This window comes from Labrus mixtus, chromosome 21 (assembly GCF_963584025.1).
Source record: "Labrus mixtus chromosome 21, fLabMix1.1, whole genome shotgun sequence".
Classification (NCBI taxonomy): Eukaryota; Metazoa; Chordata; class Actinopteri; order Labriformes; family Labridae; genus Labrus; species Labrus mixtus.
The window spans coordinates 20,929,323-20,952,026 of record NC_083632.1 but is presented as its reverse complement, the minus strand read 5'-3'; the positions used below and the strand labels follow the sequence as shown (position 1 = coordinate 20,952,026).

The 22,704-nt window shown below is 41.1% G+C and overlaps 1 protein-coding gene across 2 annotated transcripts; it reads right to left on the bottom strand.

Annotated features, from left to right (window-relative positions):
• Positions 1-221: 221 nt before the first annotated feature.
• On the bottom strand, positions 222-20,220 carry tex2l (testis expressed 2, like). 2 transcript variants are annotated; one of them, XM_061028762.1, is made up of 12 exons: positions 20,069-20,220; positions 11,129-12,548; positions 7,532-7,732; positions 6,173-6,503; positions 5,420-5,697; positions 5,083-5,232; positions 4,893-4,992; positions 4,180-4,312; positions 1,394-1,531; positions 827-1,036; positions 555-675; positions 222-465 (listed from the first exon to the last, which is right to left on the bottom strand). In XM_061028762.1, the coding sequence occupies exons 2-12, from the start codon at positions 12,515-12,517 to the stop codon at positions 292-294; spliced, it is 3,225 nt and encodes a 1,074-aa protein (XP_060884745.1). In that variant the 5' UTR covers positions 12,518-12,548; positions 20,069-20,220; the 3' UTR covers positions 222-291. The 2 variants fall into 2 exon arrangements, with proteins under 2 accessions (XP_060884745.1, XP_060884746.1); XM_061028763.1 differs by having other exon boundaries at positions 5,459-5,697.
• Between the last annotated feature and the right edge of the window lie 2,484 nt (positions 20,221-22,704).

Below are 22,704 nucleotides of genomic sequence, written 5' to 3'. Positions count from 1 at the left end.
AGTTAGTATAAAAAAACACTCTGTATTACGCCCACGGCGCTTAAAAAAAAACTTTAGAAACTTTTGTTTAGTGGTTTTGACAATAATCTCGAGGATTATTGTCTAGAGTCTTTCTTTCCCTTTTCTTACTGTGAATATGTGTGTGTGTGTGTGTCTGTGTGTGTGTGTGTGTGTGTGTGTGTGTGTGTGTGTGTGTGTGTGTGTGTGTGTGTGTGTGTGTGTGTGTGAGTGTGTGTGTGTGTGTGTGTGTGTGTGTGTGTGTGAGTGTGTGTGTGTTGAATCAGCGAGGCACTAGTCAGACTCCGCCCCAGAGACCTCAGGTGGGATCCTCTCGATGGATTCAGTGGACGAGCTCTGGGACCGCTGAGACTGAGAGGACACATTCTGTGATGCCTGAGGACTGTCCGTCCCAGCATGCATCAGGGGAAAGTAGATGTCATCCATGTTTGGAAGAACAAACACTTTCTGTAGGACAAAAATCATGCATGTCAGAAAGTTAAAAAAAAAAAAAGCAGAGTCAATGATAGCATGTTGTTTTGTTTTAGCTTGTTCACCTGAAACTCGTCCTGCAGTTTCTTTTCAATCCACTCGGTCACATGACAAAAAGTCACCTCTCTCTCACCCAGTTTGGGACGGACATGCAGATCCAGCTTGGGGGGCACACAGAAGCTGTACCTATAGAGGAGATCACAACTCCATCAGATCTATTACTATGTATTGAGCATTTTATTTCTGTTAGTTAGCCACCCCATGTTATTTCAAAGACATGCTAAGACAGGAGTCCTTTATCTCATCCACGTAGTTACCCTAATGCCTCAGTACTTGCCATATTCTGTCTGTAGGCGGTGGTGGGATGTTGATGACCAGAGTCCCTGACAGCTCCTGGACCTCAACGGTGAGCAGCAGGGGCGTGTTGGACATCTCCTCAAACTTCTTCTTAATAAACTCGTTCTCTGCCGCCTTCTGGAAATACTTGGATTTGGCAATTTTGTCCACAAATTTCAAAATCTTCCTCCCTGTCTTTCCACCCCCTGTGCTGTTAAAGAGAAGGAGAGGAGAGGAGAGGAGAGGAGAGGGGAGGAGGGGAGGGGAGGGGAGGGGAGGGGAGAGGAGAGGAGACGAGAGGAGAGGAGAGGAGAGGAGAGGAGAGAAGAGGATTAAAGTGAAAGTAGAATCCATTTGGAGCACAACCAACACTATTTATAATCCAAGAACAATGAAAATTCACAACACAGAAAGGCGGATGTAACACTTCATAGTGTTATTTACTAGAAGTTACACCTTCCCTCTTTGTATCTGTTTATTCAGTGGTCATTTTTCCTAAATTACCTTAAATCCCCTTTTGAAATTGAATGAAAAAGAGTTTAAACCTTTTTAAATGAGTAACATTTACCCGTCAGTGGCAGGTGAAGATCCCTTCTCTCCCATTGGACCCTGAGGCTCAGAGAGGAGCAGCTCTTCCTCATCAGATGAACCAGCACTGGAGGACTCCTCATCGCTGTCGGCCAACACACTGAAGATGGGCCTGCAGCTGGGAGGACAGAGAAGGTAAATAATAACATTAAGATAAGATGAACCTTTTTTTCTACTAGACATTTTACAATTTTATGGAGTTTTGCGTTAGTTCATGCGGGACACCGAAGACATACTGTACGTCCCGGCTGTAATCAGCCGACAGCCAGCTGATCGTGATCGCACAGCTCATTGTCACATCAAGGCGGTCCATTCAAACACAACTTCTGTCTCACTGACCTCTGCTACACACGCTGCTGCTGCTGCTCGCAAAGCTTTGCCTCTACCACTCTACTGCCTTAAGCTTTTGGCTCCCCCTTTTGAGGGGATTTAGCACTGCACTCCCTGGAAACCTGTGACATGCTGCTCAGCTCAGCTAACCCAGGGAGCATCCTTTGGGCAGAGCCTTCCAACTCCAAGCAAAAACTATGCATTTTGCAATAAAATGGTTACATTTATGACGAGAGTGTTCCTGACTGAATTTTATTATAGAAATAAATTAAACCACGCAGACTTAAAACCCTAACAGATACCTACATGGTCTTATGCACAGGTGCTCGTCAAAGGAGAAATCTTCCTATTAAAAGGGAAATTTTCCCAGTGACTTGAAAAGATTAAAAAGATCCATAAACACGAGTTCCCATCTCAGTGTAAAGCCTCAAATACATCACAGACGGCTCATGTAAAGCTCCGCCTGGACTGTAATCCCGAAGCAGAGTGGGTCTATGACAGGCGATGTAACGCTGATCAATGTAATGTGAAGCTTTGCTCTGCAGATCAGAGTCTGCAGGGATCAGGGGACAGACAGAGAGTTGTGTAGGTGTGTGTTATGATGAGAATGAAAATACAGGCTTTACTGTTATGTGGGCTTTCACTTCTGCTACTTAGCCGGGGAAATATGATCGGTCTTATCTTAAGATGACAGAAATACTGATGCTTGATATTCTTAAAGGGGCACATCCACAGATCTCACACCCAAAAGATTACTCATCGTCACCAGGAGGCCGTCATTTAAACTGCTGCTCCTTGGCTTCTTTTTTTTTTTTGTAGAGAAATTACCTCTAATGATGTCATCATAGAAACTGATGGTGAGCGTCATTATACATGTTTGAGGCTCCAGCGTTCTGCAGGCTGCATAAGGTAAAGATGTACTATCTGACTGTGATGCTTCTATTTTCACCATGTTAATAACATTATCTCAATTTTTTTATTAAATCACACACAGCTTGATAGAAAGCAATATTGGATATTCACTGGAGATCCGTTTCATTAGTTTGGGTGTGTTAAGTCAGTGTAATTCTCATTCTGGGTGCCAGTGGGGTTCTGCGAGAAATGCTGTAGGGAGTATTGAGATGTAACTTATACCATATCAGTCACGATATTAAAAAAAATATTTTTAATACTGACATGAATTAACCCCATTTATGTCTTATATTCCTATATGTAATGCTATTGTAAACTGCTTTAAACTTTCATCATTGTAGCAAAGTTTGTGTATGTTGAATAAGTTGTATATGTCAGTGCGAACCATTTTCTGTGTTTGGGGGGGCTTTTCGGGGGGGGGGGTATGTATGCCTTTTTTTGAGAGACTGGATAGTGAAAAGAGTTAGAAACCAGAGAGAGAGAGTCTGGAAAAACACACTGGAAAGAAGCCACAGGCGCACAAAGTAACCACCAGCCCACCCATGCCCCGTCATCAGGTTTTTCATAAAGCATGAAGTCAGCACATCCTACCATACAGCACTGGATTGTATCAACATAGGTTTTTTCTTCTTCTGAACATATTAAGTGCTAATCAGGGGGTATTTGCTGAAAGGGGGAGGGAGGGGGGTATAAAAAACTGTGACCCCTTCTGTATTAGCTTATACAGATCAAGTTGCAAGTCTTAAAGGCCGTATATATCCGCAAAGGTTTTTTTAATTACTCTGTCTGATACAGTAAGATAAGATGTTTCTAGCCGATGTAATTCTGTACAGTCACCAACTTGTTTTTAATAGTTTTGATACACGACTACTTCATGAACATAAAGCATCCTCGTTCTCCTCACGTGACTCAGCTGCTTTATGAACAGATTACAGGTGAAAACAAATTCAAACTGAACGTAACAAGTGTGTAAGTGCTTTAGGGTGATTTAGTGAGACAGAACGACAGTGAAAAAGAAACGGTAAAAGAGAGGATCTGTGTATGAAGAGAGGAGGTGTGTGTGGGTAGAGAGAGAGACAGAGAGAAAGAGATGGAGCAGGGTGAGCAGATTGAATTTTGGAAGAAGCCAAACATAAAGTAAATAATTGGGACTTATGTTGTAAATATAACTTCAGAATAAAGTGTGATACTGCAATAATTAGGTATATGAAGCAATCCAAAATATTTCCTTTGCCTGCTGCAAAAAGGAATACATCAAGCCATACTTCATTTATGAATGAATTGAAATACAATAATGTTGTTTATTTAAAAAAAATGTAAAGACAAAGGGTCTAGTTGCTAATAGTATTACATTTTGTTTTAGGTTGAAGTTATTTTTTGGGTTGGCATATTTTGATGAAATAAGGTGTCTTTTTGTTATGCACACTCATTTGTGTTTTATGAGCCAGGCCGGGGGGGAGGGGGACCTTCCGCTTGGGACCCACTTTGGCCGGGGGGCAGCCGCATTGTGTGTGTAGTACTGACCGTGGGCTACCAGTCTCAGTGGTACAGTCTGCTTCCTGCCCGCCATCTTTCCCCAGCTTGGACAGGTTGAACTTGGTCTGCAGGGTCATCTGCAGGGCTCCGGTGTAGACCAGCTGCAGCTCCAGCCAAAGGCCTGCAGGGGGCAGCACACAGAGGTCAACACCGGACCAACCAAAAAATTAAGACAAAGCTTGTGAAGCCTCATAGCACTGATCTGGATGCACGCCGCTTAGTGGGTAGATTAAACAGCTTTCCATGTGATTATCGAGCCTTGAAATTAAATTTATAAAAAAAATTCAGGCGGATTGTAAATCCCCTTCAGGAGCAAACGCAGAGAAGCTGAAAACAGGATAATTTGTTGATGGGCGGTTGTGTAACAGCAAAGTGGGTGGGGAAAAACATGCTGACACACTTATATTCTCCTCGTCGTTACCAATGGGGTCTGCCAGATTGCCTGATTTAAACACACACACACTCACACGCACGCCATCATGCTCTAAATGTTGAAGGCAGTTTGAGATTACAAGAGGATAACAACGTCTGATCTGATGCTCTGCAGCTCTAAGATTTACTCTCAAAAACTTTTCACACATCACTTTGTGTAATTTTGTATGTGTGTGTGTGTGTGTGTGTGTGCGTGCATGTGTGTAAATGTTTGTTTATTGATTATTTGTACGATTTTTTTCGGTATTTCATCTCCAATCTGTACTCACCTCTGTGGTTGACCTCTGGTCTGGAGGTAGACATTACTTGTGGCATCGAGTGGCCCATATCCAACTCAGTCAACTTCAGCTCATTCATAAAGTAAGGCAGCTGTAAAGAACATATCACAGTTTGATTTATACATTTCATTAAAAAAATGAACTTTCCATTTGAATGAACGATTAGTCTTTGTGTTCTCACTCTGATTTTGCTCAGCTTCTTCTGGATCTTATGGGAAACCACGTCGGCCCAGTGCTTCTCTCGCAGAAAGTCCCAGAAGATTCGACCAATTAAAGCGGTCACCCAAGCAGTCTGGCTCGTCCCAGGGTACTCTGCTAGATCACAGGTACACTGTTAAAAAAAAAAAAAAAGACTTAGGGTGAGGCAAGGACAAGAAAAGTATTGGTTTAGTTTAATTTAGATCTTAAAACTGTGGAAAAAATATCTTTTAAAATGCTGAAAATGCCCAATTTTTTATGGAAATAAATGGACAACAGTATGTTTTTTTTTGTTTAGCTTACTCTGTAGTATGACTCACATTTCCTTTAAAAGTGGGGCTTGTCTCTGTACTGCTAACTCCAGCACTGGAGAGGGGGGTCAAGTCCTCTGCAGCCAGGAGACGAGCCATGTAGCTGGGGTAGTCGAGCAGTGAAAGGCCCCTGGTGCAGCTGGAGCTGTGGCTAACTTGAGCTGCGGGGATGGAAGAGACTGGAGGAGAGGAAGGGGCATCGTCGTCATTGCTGCCCACTCTGCTGGGGCTTCTGCTGCTTGCGACGTTAGCTGAGGTGCTAGTGCTCTGTACTGGAGCTGGGTCCCCTGGGGGGGGGGGGGGGACAGAAAACATTTCTCTGATTTATAAAGAATAATTTCATTTCATTTAGTCAATTCTTAAGTAACTACTATGATTTCTAAGTGCAAGTGCATTTTGTGGGTGTTATAAGAAAACAAGTACGGAGTATTGATCCTCTTGCTAGGACGGCTATACTCCACCAAATAAAAGATTTGCATTTGCAGAGAGAATAGTAACACGTTGTGATGATTAATCTGGCAACTCAGACATTTTCTTTAAAACAAATCTTATTCCTGACATAGATGTTTATTCTGATCCCTTTTTCCCCGTCAGGTCACCAAACGACTGTGCGAGATCTGTTTGTACCCTTCACAGGGATTGGTTTAGAAATGTAAAGAATTGGAGCATATAATCCATAATCCACAGATATATAGCAGTTATAGCTGGATGCCTTATGTCCAAGCTGTCTCTGCTCTAATGCTCTATTCACGTTTGTCATACCCGATCTGGACGCACATCTGCCAGGCCTCTGTCCGTCCCTCTCATGCTCTCTCTCTGTATCCAAGGACGCACGCAGAAAGTGATGAAACCACTCTTCCTTCTCTCGTCCTGTGCGGCCAAAGAGGTAAAGAGTGGTGGGGAGTTCATGGTCCACTTTTAAAGGACTTTGTTTTGGACTCGACGGTTCAGCTCCAGGCTCTTCCCCCTGACTCTCCTCTGATCTTCCTCCCTCGGCCTCCTGGGAGACCTCTCCCCTCGCCAGTTGGATGCAGATGGGATATTTGGGGTTCCACACCCTCTTTCGAGCCAGCACAGATGGCAGCAGGAATACCTTTGGGGAACAGGGCAGAGATTTGTTGTGTCATAGCACACAACAACTGTTAAATGGGTAATGTAGTCAGATGTCCCGATTATGAATTATTGATTAATGCAGAAAAGTTTCACCGATATAAGAACAGTTTCTAACCGTTCCTTTTCTATTAAAGCTTCATTACTTCTGTGTTATTCCCAACTTTTTTCTCTCCTTAGAATTAGTGTAGTACTCGTAAATGTCACTTTCTCATCCATCTTTTAATACAGTCAAGTTTTTCTATATCTGTCACATCTTTTTTTTTTTAAGATTTATTTTTTGGGCTTTTTTGTGCCTTTAATGTAGAGATAGGACAGTAAATCAGGGAGAGAGAGAGAGAGTGAGGAATGACATAGCCGGGATTTGAACCTGGGACGCCCGCTTGGAGGACCAAGGCCTCCATACATGGGGCGCCATGTCGCCACTCAACTGAATTTTGAAAATTCTAACTGCTGTTGTCACGTATTTCCAACTGAAACATGATCAAACCCATCACAAGACAGAAGGTAAGACATAACATTGGAAATAATTTGATTGGATCGTTAGCTACAACTAAGCTTTTTAATTTGTTGAACAATTAGTAAAGTGTAAGTGCTGGATGAGTTGACAATGACTCAGACATTTGAAACGTTTTACAGGAAGGAAAAATACAGTTATTGAATATACAATGCTGAGATAAATTAACATTTAACACAGGAACACTGTATTACAACCGGGACCTGGGATTTCATTTCATGGGGACTTTTTTCTTAAATTTGTTTTTTAGGACATTTTTCCCCTTACTGGATAGGACAACCGAAGAAAGACAGGAAATGCTGGGAGGAGAGAGCGGGGGACGAGATGCAGCAAAGGACCGAGGTCGGACCAACAAGGACTACAGCCTCCATAAATGATGTCTTTAACATTTCCTTGTAAAAAAAAAAAAAAGAAAACTACCACATCCTTAAATAACAATCTAGACGTATTGAACGAACACTCCCTTAACCCAGGTAATGAAGCTGTGATCATACTTTGCATTTTGCAAGCTGAAAGGAGCGGGACCTGATGAAGGTGGCCTCCTGGACTCGCTCATCGTACGCGGCCCTGCGGCTGATGTTGTTACGCGGGGAGTCCAGACGGAGACAGGAGCCCTCCAGGGCGGCAAACACGGAGTGAGTCATCGCCGGGTGGTAGGTTTCTGGGTCGTAATCGTGTATCTCGTTCATCCAGCCCTGAGGGTGCAGAGAGTAGGTGTTAATTAAATCATCACCCTACACAGTGGCAAGTGAGTAATCAACAATTAATGTGGGATTGTTTCTACCTCCAACAAAACACATTTTCTGATATGTTGGTGTGAAGAAGGGGTATATTTATATTTTAAGTGACACTTTTAGTGACAGATCTTAAGCGGTTGTTAAGAAAAAAACATGGAAGTTTCAATTCATTACGCTTTTATAAAAGGTATTCTAGCGTAATAAACGCAGTGCAGGAGGTGAGCTGAGGATTTAGAGGAGTACTCATCCAGAATAATATCATTACCAGAGAATATGCATGGAGTATAACAAAAATATATTTTTTGTTTTGGATTTGACTTTGCAGGAGAACACATGCTTCTTGACTTCATACTGTCATCAACTCGACCAATCAGAAGCTTAGGCTACAGATGTGAAGGACAGGATTAGAAGCAGGGTCATGGGTTAGGGGTAAACCAATCCATGTAAACAGATATGAAAGCAAATAAATCCCCTGATCTTCCTCATATTTACAGTACACACAATGTAGCCAATGCATATCTTGTATTTTTTATTTGACTAAGGTGTGTGAATTAAAAAATTGATAGGACTATCACACAACTCGTTGAGTCTCAGCTGGTTGCTAGAATTCTTATATGAATGAAAATGAAAATCTTCGGCAAGAATTATATTGATGTCTTGTCTGTGCACAAAAAAAAAACATGCTGTGTTGGGTCCTTTATTTACCTGTGCTTTTGTTTTTTAAATCCCAATGTGTGTGTGGCTGGTCTCTACTTACTAAATATACTAAGTCAAGCCAGTTATAAGTAGAGTTTTTAATATTTTTTTCTGCCAAAATTGAAACCCCAGATATGTTGGGTTATACTGGTAGCTTACATGCCATGTCCACTCTGTTGACTTTGATAGAAGTGTCATCAAAATAAGGTTCAAATGCTGAATTTGACTGACATTATGACAAGTGGTGGCTGGGCACAATTTCTTCACATATGGTTAGGATGTACACCTTAGTTTGATAGCTTGATGCTAACACATTATGGAAAATGCAATTAAAGGGCTAAGAGAATTAGCATCACAATTCTAGTAATTTTAACTGAGGAAACCATCTCATTTAAGTCAAATTAATCATTCCTTAATGAAGAGATGCTAAGTTAGTTTCCGAGCATTTCCACAGCCTGTGACGTGTCATCAGTCAAAAGTCTGTGACTAAATGAAATTAGTTCAAATTACCAGCAAATCAAGGGGGCGTGTCATGACACCTGTCAATCATTCACACTACTGAAGTGAATGAAAGAGGATGCCCCAGTAATGGAGTGTAAAACATGAGCCCATTTAGGGATAATGCATGCTTTTCTTGTTAGGTTCAGTTGCCACTTGTCTTTAAAACAATCTGTTGTAAGTTATAAGAAGAATAATGTTCCCATCTGTACCCATCAGCTGTTCCTGGTTATGACCCTTGCAAAACATTAGGAAGTAACGATTTCTTGGACCAGTAACAGCCTTGAACACTCCCAAAGATTACAAATTTAGGATATTTGCATCAAGCTTTGGGTACAAATGAGTACATCTACTAATAATGTTCATGTAAGGTTCTGTTATTTTGTTATTTGGGAAAAGCCAGGTCAAAGAGGAACCGACTTTCTCTCTGCAAGAAAGCTAACTTTACAAATATGAAAGTACTTAATAAATATCTGCAGATAAGTTTTACAGCACAGGCGCTGAAGCTTTTAGGGAACAACTACCTGTTCTTTGACAGACATGACATCATATTTAGAGGAAAATCTGAAAATCTGTCCTACCATCCTATCATCTTCCTTTGAAAAGATTCTTCTTAGTGCTCCAGTTAACAATTCAAAAACGCATACAGAACTCTTATACATTCATTAATGAGAGTTACGTCCTCATTAGGAGCACTCTTACAATAACACATCAACCTTCCTTATAAACAATGCGGTTCTAACTTGTGTTTAAACAGCGCTCAGACTTGAAATTTAACTGCTAATGACCAAACAAGGGAATTATCTCAAATGACGGTAAATCCAGCCATCACCCTATCTTTCCGTCCTGACAAACTGCAGCTTCCTCCTGTCTGTATTCTCACTAATTGCCTCTGGAACTGACTGTGTCTGGATGGTGGCTGTCCTCTCCAGTTGCTCTGAGTCAAGCTCAGCCAGGAGGAGAACATTAATTACCTCTGCAGCTAAGGCACTTTATTATTTTATTTTTTCATTATTTCTGGCACCTTATGAAGTAGCATGCCACTTTCAGAAGCTCTAATCTGTGAAGGAAAGAGTCACAAGGGCTGCTGCAGTGACTCGTTGACTGTTCCTTTTAAGAGCAAATTAGTGCGATTGAAAACCAATTACAAGACTTGTTACAGAACTTGAACCGCCTTTTTCAATGCCTTGGCGTGCAGAAGTCAATCACTTTCACCAAGTAGGCAACTGATGGAATTTTATAGTTGTTTTCTTGTTTCTTTTTTATTATGACACAGTCAGGAAGATATTACATTTCAGTTTGTTTTGACACTTTTTCAATCAAAAGGCAATTTCTAAAAAGGGTTCTCCTCATGTGTGTCATTGTTGCAGCGTCGGAGCATCATGAATAGGAGAAAGAGTGGTTGGTAAGATGTATTAATATTGAAGTTGCCATCGCAAAAAATACGACACTGGCCACTTCATTATGACCATGTAGTAGTGAACTCTTGTGAAAACTCTTTCTCTGTTACCACGTCTCCTCTTTCTTAGATGTTCAAAATCTGTTTGAAGGACAAAATTCCCCTCCAGAATGAATTGAAGCAAACAGATCAATGCAAACCGCAAAATAGAGAGTTGATTAAAATCCCTTCCCTTCACATCTCCAGGAAAACTTGAAACTTGTCAGCAATCTTTGTTCAATGAAGAAACACCCAGGCTAGCTAATTCTCCAATGTTTCCAGTCTTTTTTTTCTATGCTTCCCATGTTGTGTTGTTTTCTGTATTGTTGTGATTTTTCCATGCTGTGGTGTGTTTACTTTCAATGTTTTTGTGATTGTGTTTGGCTGCTATCTTGGCCAGATTTGACAAGAGATACCTCCCTGGTAAAATAAAGCTAAACTAAGAATAAATAGGTTGCTGGCTGTACCTTCATTTTTAAATAGACAGACATTGCAGACATGAAGATTTTGTCATTGCAACCTTTTTTCATTTATCAGAATTAAAAGCTCAGGATTAAAGACATTAAAAGAATGACAATCTTTATGACACCTCTTAATGCTTTTCTCGGATGCTATTTTTGGAAAGTGTGAAAAATGTGCAAGTGTTGGAGTGAGGCTGAAGGGGGGCAGATAAAGTGAGAACCAAAATTACATTTTCTTTCAAATATGATTTATCTATTTACCTTGAGGGTGTCAGGCTCACTGATGACAGGACCTCCAGTCAGAATCTCCTCTTCCAAAAGAGTCTGCGCCGGTCTGTGTGACGGGTTTGAGCTGCAGGACCTGGAGGAACCCATTCTGATGAGCATCAATCCCAACAAGAAGCCCAATGCCAACCCAAGGGCGAGGCCAGAAAAGTATGGACTGAGAGGTAAGATGAAATAACCATAGGACAGCACCGCCACACAGAATAAACTTGTGCGTGGCAGAGGATGAGGGGGTTGGGGAAGTGTGGCAGTCCTAATCAGTGGCGTCGGTAACCTCTTTGCCTTCCTGCGAGTCTCAAAAGCTAGCACTTGAATCGTGTCACCGTCCGTACAAATCTCCAGCTCCTCGTCTTGCTGACTTATTCTGTTGGTATGCAAGGGACATGGGCCACCATATCTTTTTCCAGGAGATTTCACTGAAGGCCAGTCGAACACAGGCAAAACCTCACCATCGGGTTTTCTTGTATTCCTAACTGGAGAGTCTGAAAGAACTGTGTCCGTGCTACTTTCTCTTCCCAAGCACCTGGAGCTACCCTGATGGGCGCCCTGGGTCTTGCCCTGGTGTTTGGGGCTTCCTGTGCTCTCCTCTCGCCTGATCTTACTAAACATGCTGCTCAAAGGCTCATGCACGGCCTCCGACAGCTTCCTCTTCGTGTCCTCGAGCTCCATTTTGAAGAACCCACCTTTCGATCCCTCTGCGCTCGGGGATAGCGAGCAAGGCGAAGGGGGCGCGGTGCGAGAGTCCCCATTGCTGCGGATTTTCGGTTGGGTCAGCTGCTTCCACAGGTGGAGGTTGAGGCGGGAGTCAGACTTGGACTGGGACACCTCGGGTTCCGAGCGGGAGATCTCCGTCGAAATGGACTTCACAAGACTGAGAAGGGGCCTCGGTCTTAGGGTGGAACTTTCTTTGAGTTCCAATTCCGTGGAGAGGGACTTGACCAGACTCGCGAGGGGTCGACGGGTGGGCGACGGCGGGCCTGGAGAGAGGAAGCTTGGGCCAGTGGTCGAGCAGTTACCCAGAGAGCCGGGCGACGAAGGAGAAAGAGGTACGTGGAACGCTTGGGACTGCAAGCCTCGATCATCCTCGTCAGTAAGCGCCCTCTCCTTGGAGAGGGATATCGAGGGGGAGTCGTCATCACGATCAAGGGAGAAGATGAGCTCGCTTTCATCCAGACTGTGCCATTCTCCTTCTGTGCCGGTCAGCTGGATAACGATCCCTCGAGGGAGATGTCTCTTGTTGCCAAGGGAGGAGGCACTGACCGGGGGGAGGCCAAGAGCGGGGACGTGAGGATCCTGGAGAGTTCTTCCAGCTCCTCGTCCTTTGTCCCGGCTTTCTTTTCCCCCATATGTTCCACTCTCTGCCATTTCTTGACTTCACATTGCACAGCCAAGGCACCTAAGTGTCAGTGAACGGGAATAAATAAAGAACATGGTCAGCGACATTATTAAGCCTCAGGGGGGCAGAACAAATAAAAGCAGTCAGAGAAAGATTCAGAGTGGGAGGAAGGGCATGTTTTTCAAAGCTCTTGCCTCATTTTCACAGGAACTGCCTACCAGTGCACACTGCGTATTAAGAGTGTGAATGTTACGCAGTGTAGCTGTGAAGAGACGTGGAAATCTAAATTAATCCTAAAACTAGTGAGCATGAATCGGTTCCAAGTGAGCACCTCTCCCATAGCTGTCGTTCCACATACTGAATGAGTTTCAGAGGCATGCAAAAATAGACGGACCGTCTCCCCCAAATGTTGCAAAAACTAGGGCAACTCAGGCTTGGCTCTTCATTCTAATGGGGCTGATCGAAAAGCTCTTTTAGAGTTTATTTAATCACATGCCAAAACTCTCTGTGCACGTGTACAACCAGATACATTATCCACTTTTCAAAATCTCTTTGTCCAAACACTCAAAAGTTTTTGGTTAAAAAAAGGCATTACCTAACTCGCTGTCTGAAGGAATATTCTGCATGTCATCTCCCCAAGGAAAAAAAAAACTAGCGTGAACAGTCTCACCCCCCCTGAGAGCTAACTGTCGGCCATTAGCTGATGTCTTTTCGAGCCTTTTTTTAAAGAGATACTTATGTAACCCTGAGCTGAATATTGAGGGACGTTCAAAGATGCTCTCTGTGTTGTTCCCCCCCATGTGGCTTTTGTGTGTCATCAGCATGCCGTGTTTCTACAAAACACATTAGACAGCCACCACCTACTGAGTTGTCAAAATGAAGAAGAAAAAACCACACCACAGAACAGAGATGCAGTGTGTGTATCACAAGCTGTCAGGGAGAAAAGAGCAGTTCTGGATCACTGGATAGAAGCAGGGAAACGGCACCAAGGCCCAGTGGGGACCTTTTCAATTGTTTTTTTTTTCCGTCTCTTGGTCAAGTGCCCTGCTCTATATGCACGTTAAACCTACCTCCTGTGACTGGTCTGATTTACGTAACTGCATTACAGCAATGTGTGGCACATTTTCAACCAATTCCACAGCAGCTGGTGGATTCTGACTAATCTGCTCGCACCAAAAATGGACGGTGGGGGAGATAAACCTCATGGCACACATGCAGCCAGGCGACATTAGACCTTCAGTATGGGGGGCAGATAGAGACCAGGACCTGACACATACTCATGATATAATAACACACACACACACACACACACTAGGAAGGCTAAAAGTCTGTTCAGCTAACAATGGTTTGTCAAGCTAATCATAGAACAAGAATCAGACAAGACATTGGGCCTCTTCAAACATGTTTTGACTGTCTGATGCACTCTCTTCTGAAGGCACAGGCTGCAACTTCTTTCAGCAAGGCACAATCTTTACACTCTCTTGGACGTGAATCACAACCGTGTATGTTCCCTGCATGCCCCTTAAATAGGCTCCAATTAATCAGCTGGTTTTGGTAACAGGTGCGATATTTCATGGCACTAATTAGTGGGAGTGGTCAACGATTAAATGAATGTGAAAACCGTTACATTACAATATGTATGTCCTGATTGTAAACTCTTTAATTAAAGATTAAAGATTTACAATTTTAGATTTAGGAAAATTTTTCACTAATCCATATGCACTTATATATCCCTACGGCTACTCGTGAACTTTGAATTGAGGGCAACTGAACATGTAGTACTTCTTTTATCATATTGAAAGTAAGCCTGTAAAGGTATTAGTATTTGTACCAAAACATCACTGTTCGCTGCATGCAGTCATATGATAAAAATGTCTCAGTGGAGAAAAAGGACAATCACACATGGCAGTTTTACACGCCAATCTGGATGGCGCTAATGCCTGTAACTGTTTGCTTAGGGATATTAAAGGGACTATGTAACTTTCAGAAATACCGCATTGTTAAGGACACCACAATAACCAGTAGTGTAGTGGTGCCTAATGTAGTGAGTATACTCTTAATTATTCACCAAATTGTTTTTTTTAAGTGGCTCATCCAGCAGAGTATGAACGGCCTCTGTTGTAAACAGTGACAGGTAAGACTCCTCTTGCATATTCAGTGAGTGCGTACTAGCCAATGAGACAGAGTATAAGGAGGGTCATCCCTTCACCATCCAAGGAAAACTTGCAGGAAGTGGCGGTTCTAGACTAATTTTACTGAGGGGGGCCCCCAAACTGGGGCCAGTTGTTTTGTCAGAGAGGAACATTAAACCCAGGTGAAAAATAGACAAAGATGATCACTTTAATAAATATATATATTATGCCAAAAAAAAAAAAATTAAATACCATGATTAATATTTGTTTCAGTAACAGTATTTAATAGTAAAATTAGATTGTGAGTCCGGTTGTTGAGTCAAATACCAGTGTGTTATTAGGGGGGCTCTTCCTTTTGGAGGGGTGGCCACAGGGGGGTCCAATATCAGTGTTGGCCCCTGCCTATAACCACCCATGGCAGGATACTATGTGTGATGTGAATCAGAGGTGATTTAGAAGTGGGTATACTCCATATACCTGCGTATACCCTGCACTTCACCACCGACAATAACCTGTTACAGAGCATCCTGACCATCAACAGCAACACACTGTGACTGATGATCTAACAGTGTCATGTTTACAGAGAAGGTAAGTGAAGTTACACTTTTGTAAGTTTAGAGTTTGACAAAATCTACATTGGAGACTGAACTATGTTTGACTCTCAAGTGCTGACACTGAACACTAAAACGACATTTTGATACCAAGCGGCAACATCCGGTCTTGAAACATGAAGCCAATGATGAGTCATTGCCATGAAGTGCAAAATCCTGCAGTTCGTCGAGTGTCCGCTTGAGGCTCGCTCCAGGAACACCAGAAGACACATAGCATACATAAACACGTTTACAGGCAGGGACAAAAACGAAATACGGGTGAGTGACACCAGGATCCTCTGTACCAAACGGGTCAGTCTGCGTGGTGCACAACTGCAGATGCCAAGCTTTTGTGTTGCAAATGAGCGATAAATACCCTGACCCTCTCAGAAACCATGTTGGGCACAAAGAAGCCCCTTTAAGATTTGATTAAAAACTCATCACTACTTCAAAAAGATAAAAAACAAACTTAGTAAATAATGCTTCTATGAGTGTGTATTTCCTCCACATGTGACACGTTGTCTGAAGAAGGGGATGAGTCCAACACGTCACATATGTAAATATTCACAGGAACATTATCCACTATGTGGAATTTGTTTTTGTATTTTCACTCATTTCTGTCGAGCCCTTAGTGTACTTTATGTATTTACTTTAAATGTATGCGTGCTGCCACAAGATACAGTTCACCACCTCAACAGAGTTACTGTTATGTAAAGTCTTTTACTCTTAAAATGTTTTATTGTTTTGTTTGTTTACAGGTTTATATTGTTTTTATATACAGATTTATACACATAAAGTTTATATCTGAAAATATTTATAATAAACAGATGGAACTCTGAAGCACACTGTCCCTTGGTGTCTTGCTCCCAATTGTTTATGTGGCTGAAGTCTTGTCCTAGAGAGAGAGAGAGAGAGAGAGAGAAAGAAAGTATTAGCCTGTAGAACAGTGTTTTCAAGAAATAGTCAGGTGTGCAGGAGAAGTAGAAAGGAACAAATACTGTCCAGCAATATGACACAAAAGCTAAACAGTTTGCACATACATTGTTTATACATCTTTAAATTGTAGATGTAAGATGTGAAGTGATGTGAGAATGTTTAAAGAAGAAAAAATCAAAGCATCCAGTAGCAGGTTAGAAAGACGTACATGACATGAAACATTTGTTACAAATTAAACCACAAAACCGACCCCCCCCCCCTCCCTCCCATATATACATATTAACCTGAAAAAAAGATTTAAAGAATACCTCTAGATGAATCAAACTTAAACTGTGCAGTTAAAAAAATTAGACTTATACAAGAAATGGACATAACCTGTGCAGGGATAAAATTATATGTGTAATTTAAACAAGAACCTTTAAACAGTTGAGGAAAGAATCTGTAATTAGACCTGAATATTAAAAATAAAAATAAGAAAGTGTTGACCTTCTGAAGTTGTGTTGTTTATATATGTACAGCAATGTTTAAAAAATAAAAATAAAAAATATAATTAATAATAAATTTATATTAATAATAAATAATAAAATATATATTTAAAATATATATATATAATATATAAGGAACATGGTAAACTAGCAAGTAAACAGAGACTCAGGTAATCATTTGTTTACTATAATGTCACCTGTAAAATATATATTCAGGACCTACAATGTAAATTATAATGTCAGCCAACAGATATAAAGTACTACTCAGATAACCTCAGATAACCTGATGTTTAGCAGACAAATGTTTGACGGCTAGCTATGACTAAATGATGCTAGCATCCGCGTTAGCAAGAGTGCTATCGTTATTTAGCATAAGGTAAATAAGTTATGTCTTACCTTTTCAATAGAAAGAAAGCCAATTCGGGGGAGTGTCGTTCCCTCTAACTCCTCGGACTCCATGCTAAACTACTTTTTTAATTTTTTTTATTTCTTTATTTTTTATTTAACATATACAAAAAATGTTTATACAAACTCTTAAAGAGGATGAACATACAACTCCATGCTAAACTACTGTTAACTGCTGTTGAACTCTGCAAGCGGAGCGGCGTGAGGAGGAAGTTGAGACCGCACAGAGAACGTCACTTCCGTGGTGCTTTCGCGGGAAATCCGACCCGAGTCAGTCAGTGCTCCTCCTGTTGCTTTAAACTCCGCACTCAGGTTACCTTCAGGTAGAAAGGAGCAGAGCCACTTGATTTGATGTCATGCACCTGGGCAGGCTTGGTTTGGGTATTCAAGCTGGCTTCTCAGTCTCTATCTGTCTCTCGTCAACACTAACTTTGAATTATGGTCCTTTTTTTGCCTCCACAACACCACACACATTCACCATTGCAGTTGCCGATTGGATCAAGATCCAAATTACCATGACCTGGATGACTGTGAACCCTCACAGACAATTGTAAACAGTGGACATAGCTTTCAGAAATTGGTGAAGCTTTATGAAAAATTAGGTATTAGCATTAATCCTGTAGGGGAAAGAAAAGTGTTGGCATAATGTGATACTAGTCCATGCAATAGTATTTGAGAAATTACAACAAATACCACAAATGTCACACTGAAGTCAAAGGCAGGGGATCAACAGCGCCAATAGGATTAGATTTCCCTAATATGTTGTAAAAAGGCTTTAGTGATCTCTGGTGACTTCTCCACTGCTGTCTTTTGGGTTTGGGGTTTAAGTGTATTTTTAAACTATTCAACTGTGTGAAGCCCTGACGCCAAATAAGGCATAAAACTAGTGGACTTAAACAATTAATTGGGTAAATTCATGGTACTGTAAATGCACTACATACAAAAACTTCTATCATCCAACATCTGCAGGAGGGCTCCAGTGGTGATCATTTAAGGTAACCAGCTGCATTTCATATTTAATGATGAGCTCATTTACAAAAGTTTGAAAAAGAGAGCTGTGTGTGACATATCGAGCTGTAGTGTGACAACTGTGGCACGACACATCTTCTCTGAGTGCTCTGTGAGTGTTTGATCAAACCATCTTAATCAGTGACGTTATCAGCCTAACAACATGCCGGTATGTGTGTGTCTATATGGGGGTTTGTGTGCAACTCTCCGATCAGGCATGAACCGTAACACTCTCAGATTAACATTAATGCAGGGTTTTACTGTGAAATCTGACAAATCACAGAGCCGGATTATGGGCTAAACCAACATTTGGTGGGTTGTGTTTCCAAGCTAGCTCATCTCTGTGACCCCGTGTTGATTTGAGTTATTAGAGACAACACAATCCCTCAGGGCTTCTTGTTAAAATAACTTTTAGACTTAAGGTCATATACACTTAAATATATTTCCTCCCATGCTGTATGGATGAATGGGAAATGTGAACAAATACAAAATATTAGCAGATGATTATGTAGAGGACACAGATGGTAACATTGAAAAGTGTTCAAAAGAAAAGACTGCTGGCACTAAACTAACAAAAATCACACCTTCTTAAAGGTACTTATTGAGTCCAGGGTTTGCTTCATTGATAATTTGTTTTAAATATATTTTACTTTCTACGACGTTACACTTCTATAAAGTACAAAACTTAATAAAGTTGTACTTTTTAGTGCACTACATTTATTTCAAAAGTGTAATTGTTTCACAGATTCAAACGACTGAATATACAATTTTGAAATATACTGTTTCTGCTTTTTTCTGCTGGTATTTTCCTATACTTTAGAATTCGTGATTTTTACTTGGTACAGAGAATTTCTACACTGTTATTGTTACTTTGTCTAAAGTAAAATCATCTTTATTCATCTACAAAGAGAAATAGAAGGAAAATATATTCATTTCATTTGTGCCCTCATATAAAGCATCTCTGGGTTCATTGAAAGACAGACACTAGGCCTATATCAATTCAAGAATTTATCTTTATTATTATAATATTTTTTATTAATAATAATATTCGTGATTTGTGATAAGTTGTATAGTTTTTCATTTTTGGCTGTGTTCACTGGAAAGTCTCTACATAAAGACATACCAAAAACATTTATGCAACAGTTATAGTTAATTTTCTTACTACTTGAATGATTGGAAATGTGGAAAAGGACACAGGAAAGCTTGTTGCTCTCTGTTAGTGCCCTATAACCCCCTTACATTTGACTGGTATCTTTGCAGTCTGCCATTTGGATTGATTTATTAAAGAACTAATACCGTTTTGTTTGAACAAACTTATCAACACATTGTGGCACACTGAGCTGAAATGATGAAGACATTCTCTCAATAAGTTAATCACAAGAAAAATCTGAAACATCAACGATCGCTCAGATCTGTTCAGTCATTTTTAGACCTGAAGTGTTGAACATTTTGCTGGTTGCAGAAAATCAGATGTTAGGATTCCCTCTTATTTTGTCTCCTAAGATGATTTTAACCTATTTGAATTTTGGTTTACAAAAGAAGCAGCTTTGTATTTGAGGTCTGAAGATGTAAGATACATTTTCATAGGCTACTTTGAGGCAAAACTACTTGCTTGAAATCAACAAATAATGTTAGTTACAGCATTAGTTTCACCAAAATTGGTAAACAATGGATCTATTGACATATCTCCACGCTACCTGAAAATACATTTTTGCAAGGACAAAAATAAGTCCATAAAAAACAGTGTCAAATAATAAGAATAAAGTCATGCATGGAGGCACATGCTTCCAAACTTGTGCGATTGCCTTTTCACCATCGATGTTACAGAATGCGGTAGAAAAGTATGACAGGCAGACCCTCAGTAGAAGCTTAAAGAACATGTTGAAAATGTTATATGTATGCAATATGCCCACTTGGCAACCCATAAATACCCTTGAAGTCTAGCTACAAGTAAAATTACTGCAGCGCTGCTGATCTTCTCCAAAGAGGATTGCAACATGTGTAGACGAAGAATGAATGCTTACCCGAAAAATTATTCTGTGCATGGAAATATTCTCTAAACCCGCCGGTCTGTGATCTCTGCTGCTAGATCCATATGTGTGCGTAAAGACCGCGGCGCGAGAAGTATCAGCGCGCTCTCTCTCTCTCTCTCTCTCTCTCTCTCTCCCTCTCTCTCTCTCTCTCTCTCCCCCTCTCTCTCTCTCTGTCTCTCCTCTCTCTCTCTCACGCAGTCACACTCACCTCCCCGTAACCGACTGCCTTCATCCAGATGTGTCATGCGCTGCCGAGAATCACAGCTCACCCAACTGATTATGAAAAGCATGGCTGCATGATAATCCAGATTAAGAGTCCTACAGCCCCATCAGACGCACATGCAAACTCACCCACACGAGTATGAATGCAAGGGAGTAACTGCTGGCTGATTGTGCAAAACATGGTGACAGCTAAAGTCCAGCCTGCGGGTATGATAGCACTGTTTTTCTATTGCAGAGATCATCCATGCAACACGTAAAATTGTAATCTTGCAGAAGTATCCAAGAGGTTTTTTGACGCTTTGAATTTGAGATGTATTCATGAAAATAGAGAAGAAGAAAAAAAGGAGGATAAAAGACAGAATCAACCTCCCATCAGACCCTTTCTCCTTCCCTTCCTCCATCTTGGCCTAAATAAAACACAGTGAAAGCCCCAGAAATGACAATGTGAAGAACGGGGCAGAGTATAGTGAGCAAGCTGCAGCTGGGGTGAGAGACAAAACCTCCCATCCATCATTGGCTGGAGGAGGTGTTTGCACAGCCGGGCTGCTAACACTCGCTAAACACCACATTATGTTCCATGTCCATTTTAGTCTAACATCCTCTCATTCTTTTTTATTAGCCTGTTTTATGCTCTGATTGAGATTAGTTGTAGATTAATTTTTTGCAGATTAATATAACAACATAAAATACAATTAAAACTGAAATAATGTTCCAAATTCCCATGTTTTAAATAATATCTATGACTTCTTCTGTTTCATAGTACAGAAACATTCTAATAGTCTTAGAGACATAACCATGCAGCTATTTGATTGAACTTCTACATTGAATTGTTATAGAATCTATAATATTTTAGGATACACATCCAGGGAAACACAAAAGGACTACATTTACATTTTTGTTAATGATGCTGTAAACATGATTATGCCTCCCTGTGTGTCTTGTTTTGAACAGCACAGTGTGTTGATCTACAAGATCTTCCTCAGGAACATGGCAGGTGTCAAAAGGAGAAGGCATTTCTCAGTAAGGGTAATTTCAGATGTTTAAAATTGTGTTTTGTTGTATAAGGTCTCCAATGCTGAAATGGTTTGACTGGGACAAGAGGTTTGCCATCCTGATGTAGCTACAATGTCTAAATACAGATATTTGTAATACTGGGAGATTGAATTGATCTCTCTCCAATAAGGAGCACATTTGTCTTCTACTTTTGAAAAGAGTATGTATGCTATAAATGACAAAAAAACAAACAGGGCCATCCCATGATAGAGCTGTGACCAACTAAGCATCAATTGGCCACGGCCCACTCCCACATGATGTCCATGGCAAATGCACATGCAGACCTCCAACCTTTACAATCTCAGTGCTCACGGACTGCCAGCAGAAGCCACTCAAAGTGAGGATTACTACATTTGGGCCGGCATGTCCATTGTTTTATATGTTCACCCTGGTGTCTTTGGCAGACCATCTGGTGCAGGGCATCACAAATCCTGCTACATATTTCATTTAATGAGGCAATTTCTTTCTTACGTCTCTTGACCTGGTTGCTGCAGAGCTGGCTGCTGGGTGTACCCACTCTACCACAGAGAGATTGGACTATGACGTAGAGTGCATCATCATCATAATCAGGGCCAGACTGCAGACTTTGTGCGGAAACCATGTAAATGGTACAGATTATTAATACCGCAGACAGCAAAACAGCCTAGAGCCCTGGAGAATTTGAGCCCTAGAGCAGTTTGGATACAGGTTTTTAACTCAGGATTAGGGGTGGGACAAAATACACCAATATACTGTAGTCCTGTCTTGCATGATACAATTACGTCCTGTGTCAGGTAACACTGACAACGTTAATATCAGAGCGATTTTCACTGGTGCTTTGGCTACAATTGTAAGGTTACAAAAACTGGATTGCAGCACATCTAATCCCCATGTAGTGACCATTAAGTCTGTGAAACAGCTCCATGTACTTAGTATTTGCGTTTACACTCAAAAATATCCCCAATAAAACTAAGGACTCCTGTCCTAGCATTAGCAGCAGCTCTAGAAGTGGAAACTTTAACCTCGAAAAGACGAGTCAGATTAGTTTCTCAACCACCATCGATTCTGATAAAGCTGGTATGACGAGTCCTGCCTCTCCTTTGTTTTGATTGGTCAGTGAGGGAGAAGTGACATTGAAGAGGGCGGCGGTGTCCGATAGGTCGAACCATTTCAACCCAGCTGAATACACTGTACACACTAAACACACTGAACTACATTTGTTTTGTATAGAAACTGGGCACTGCCAAACCCTTATTGAATCACTGGTTCCAAATATGGAAACAGATTGCCCCTGACTCACCAGGTCAACACTGTATGAGGGGTAACTTGAATGAAACAAGCGGGACACTACTGTACATCAGGGAATAGAAAGG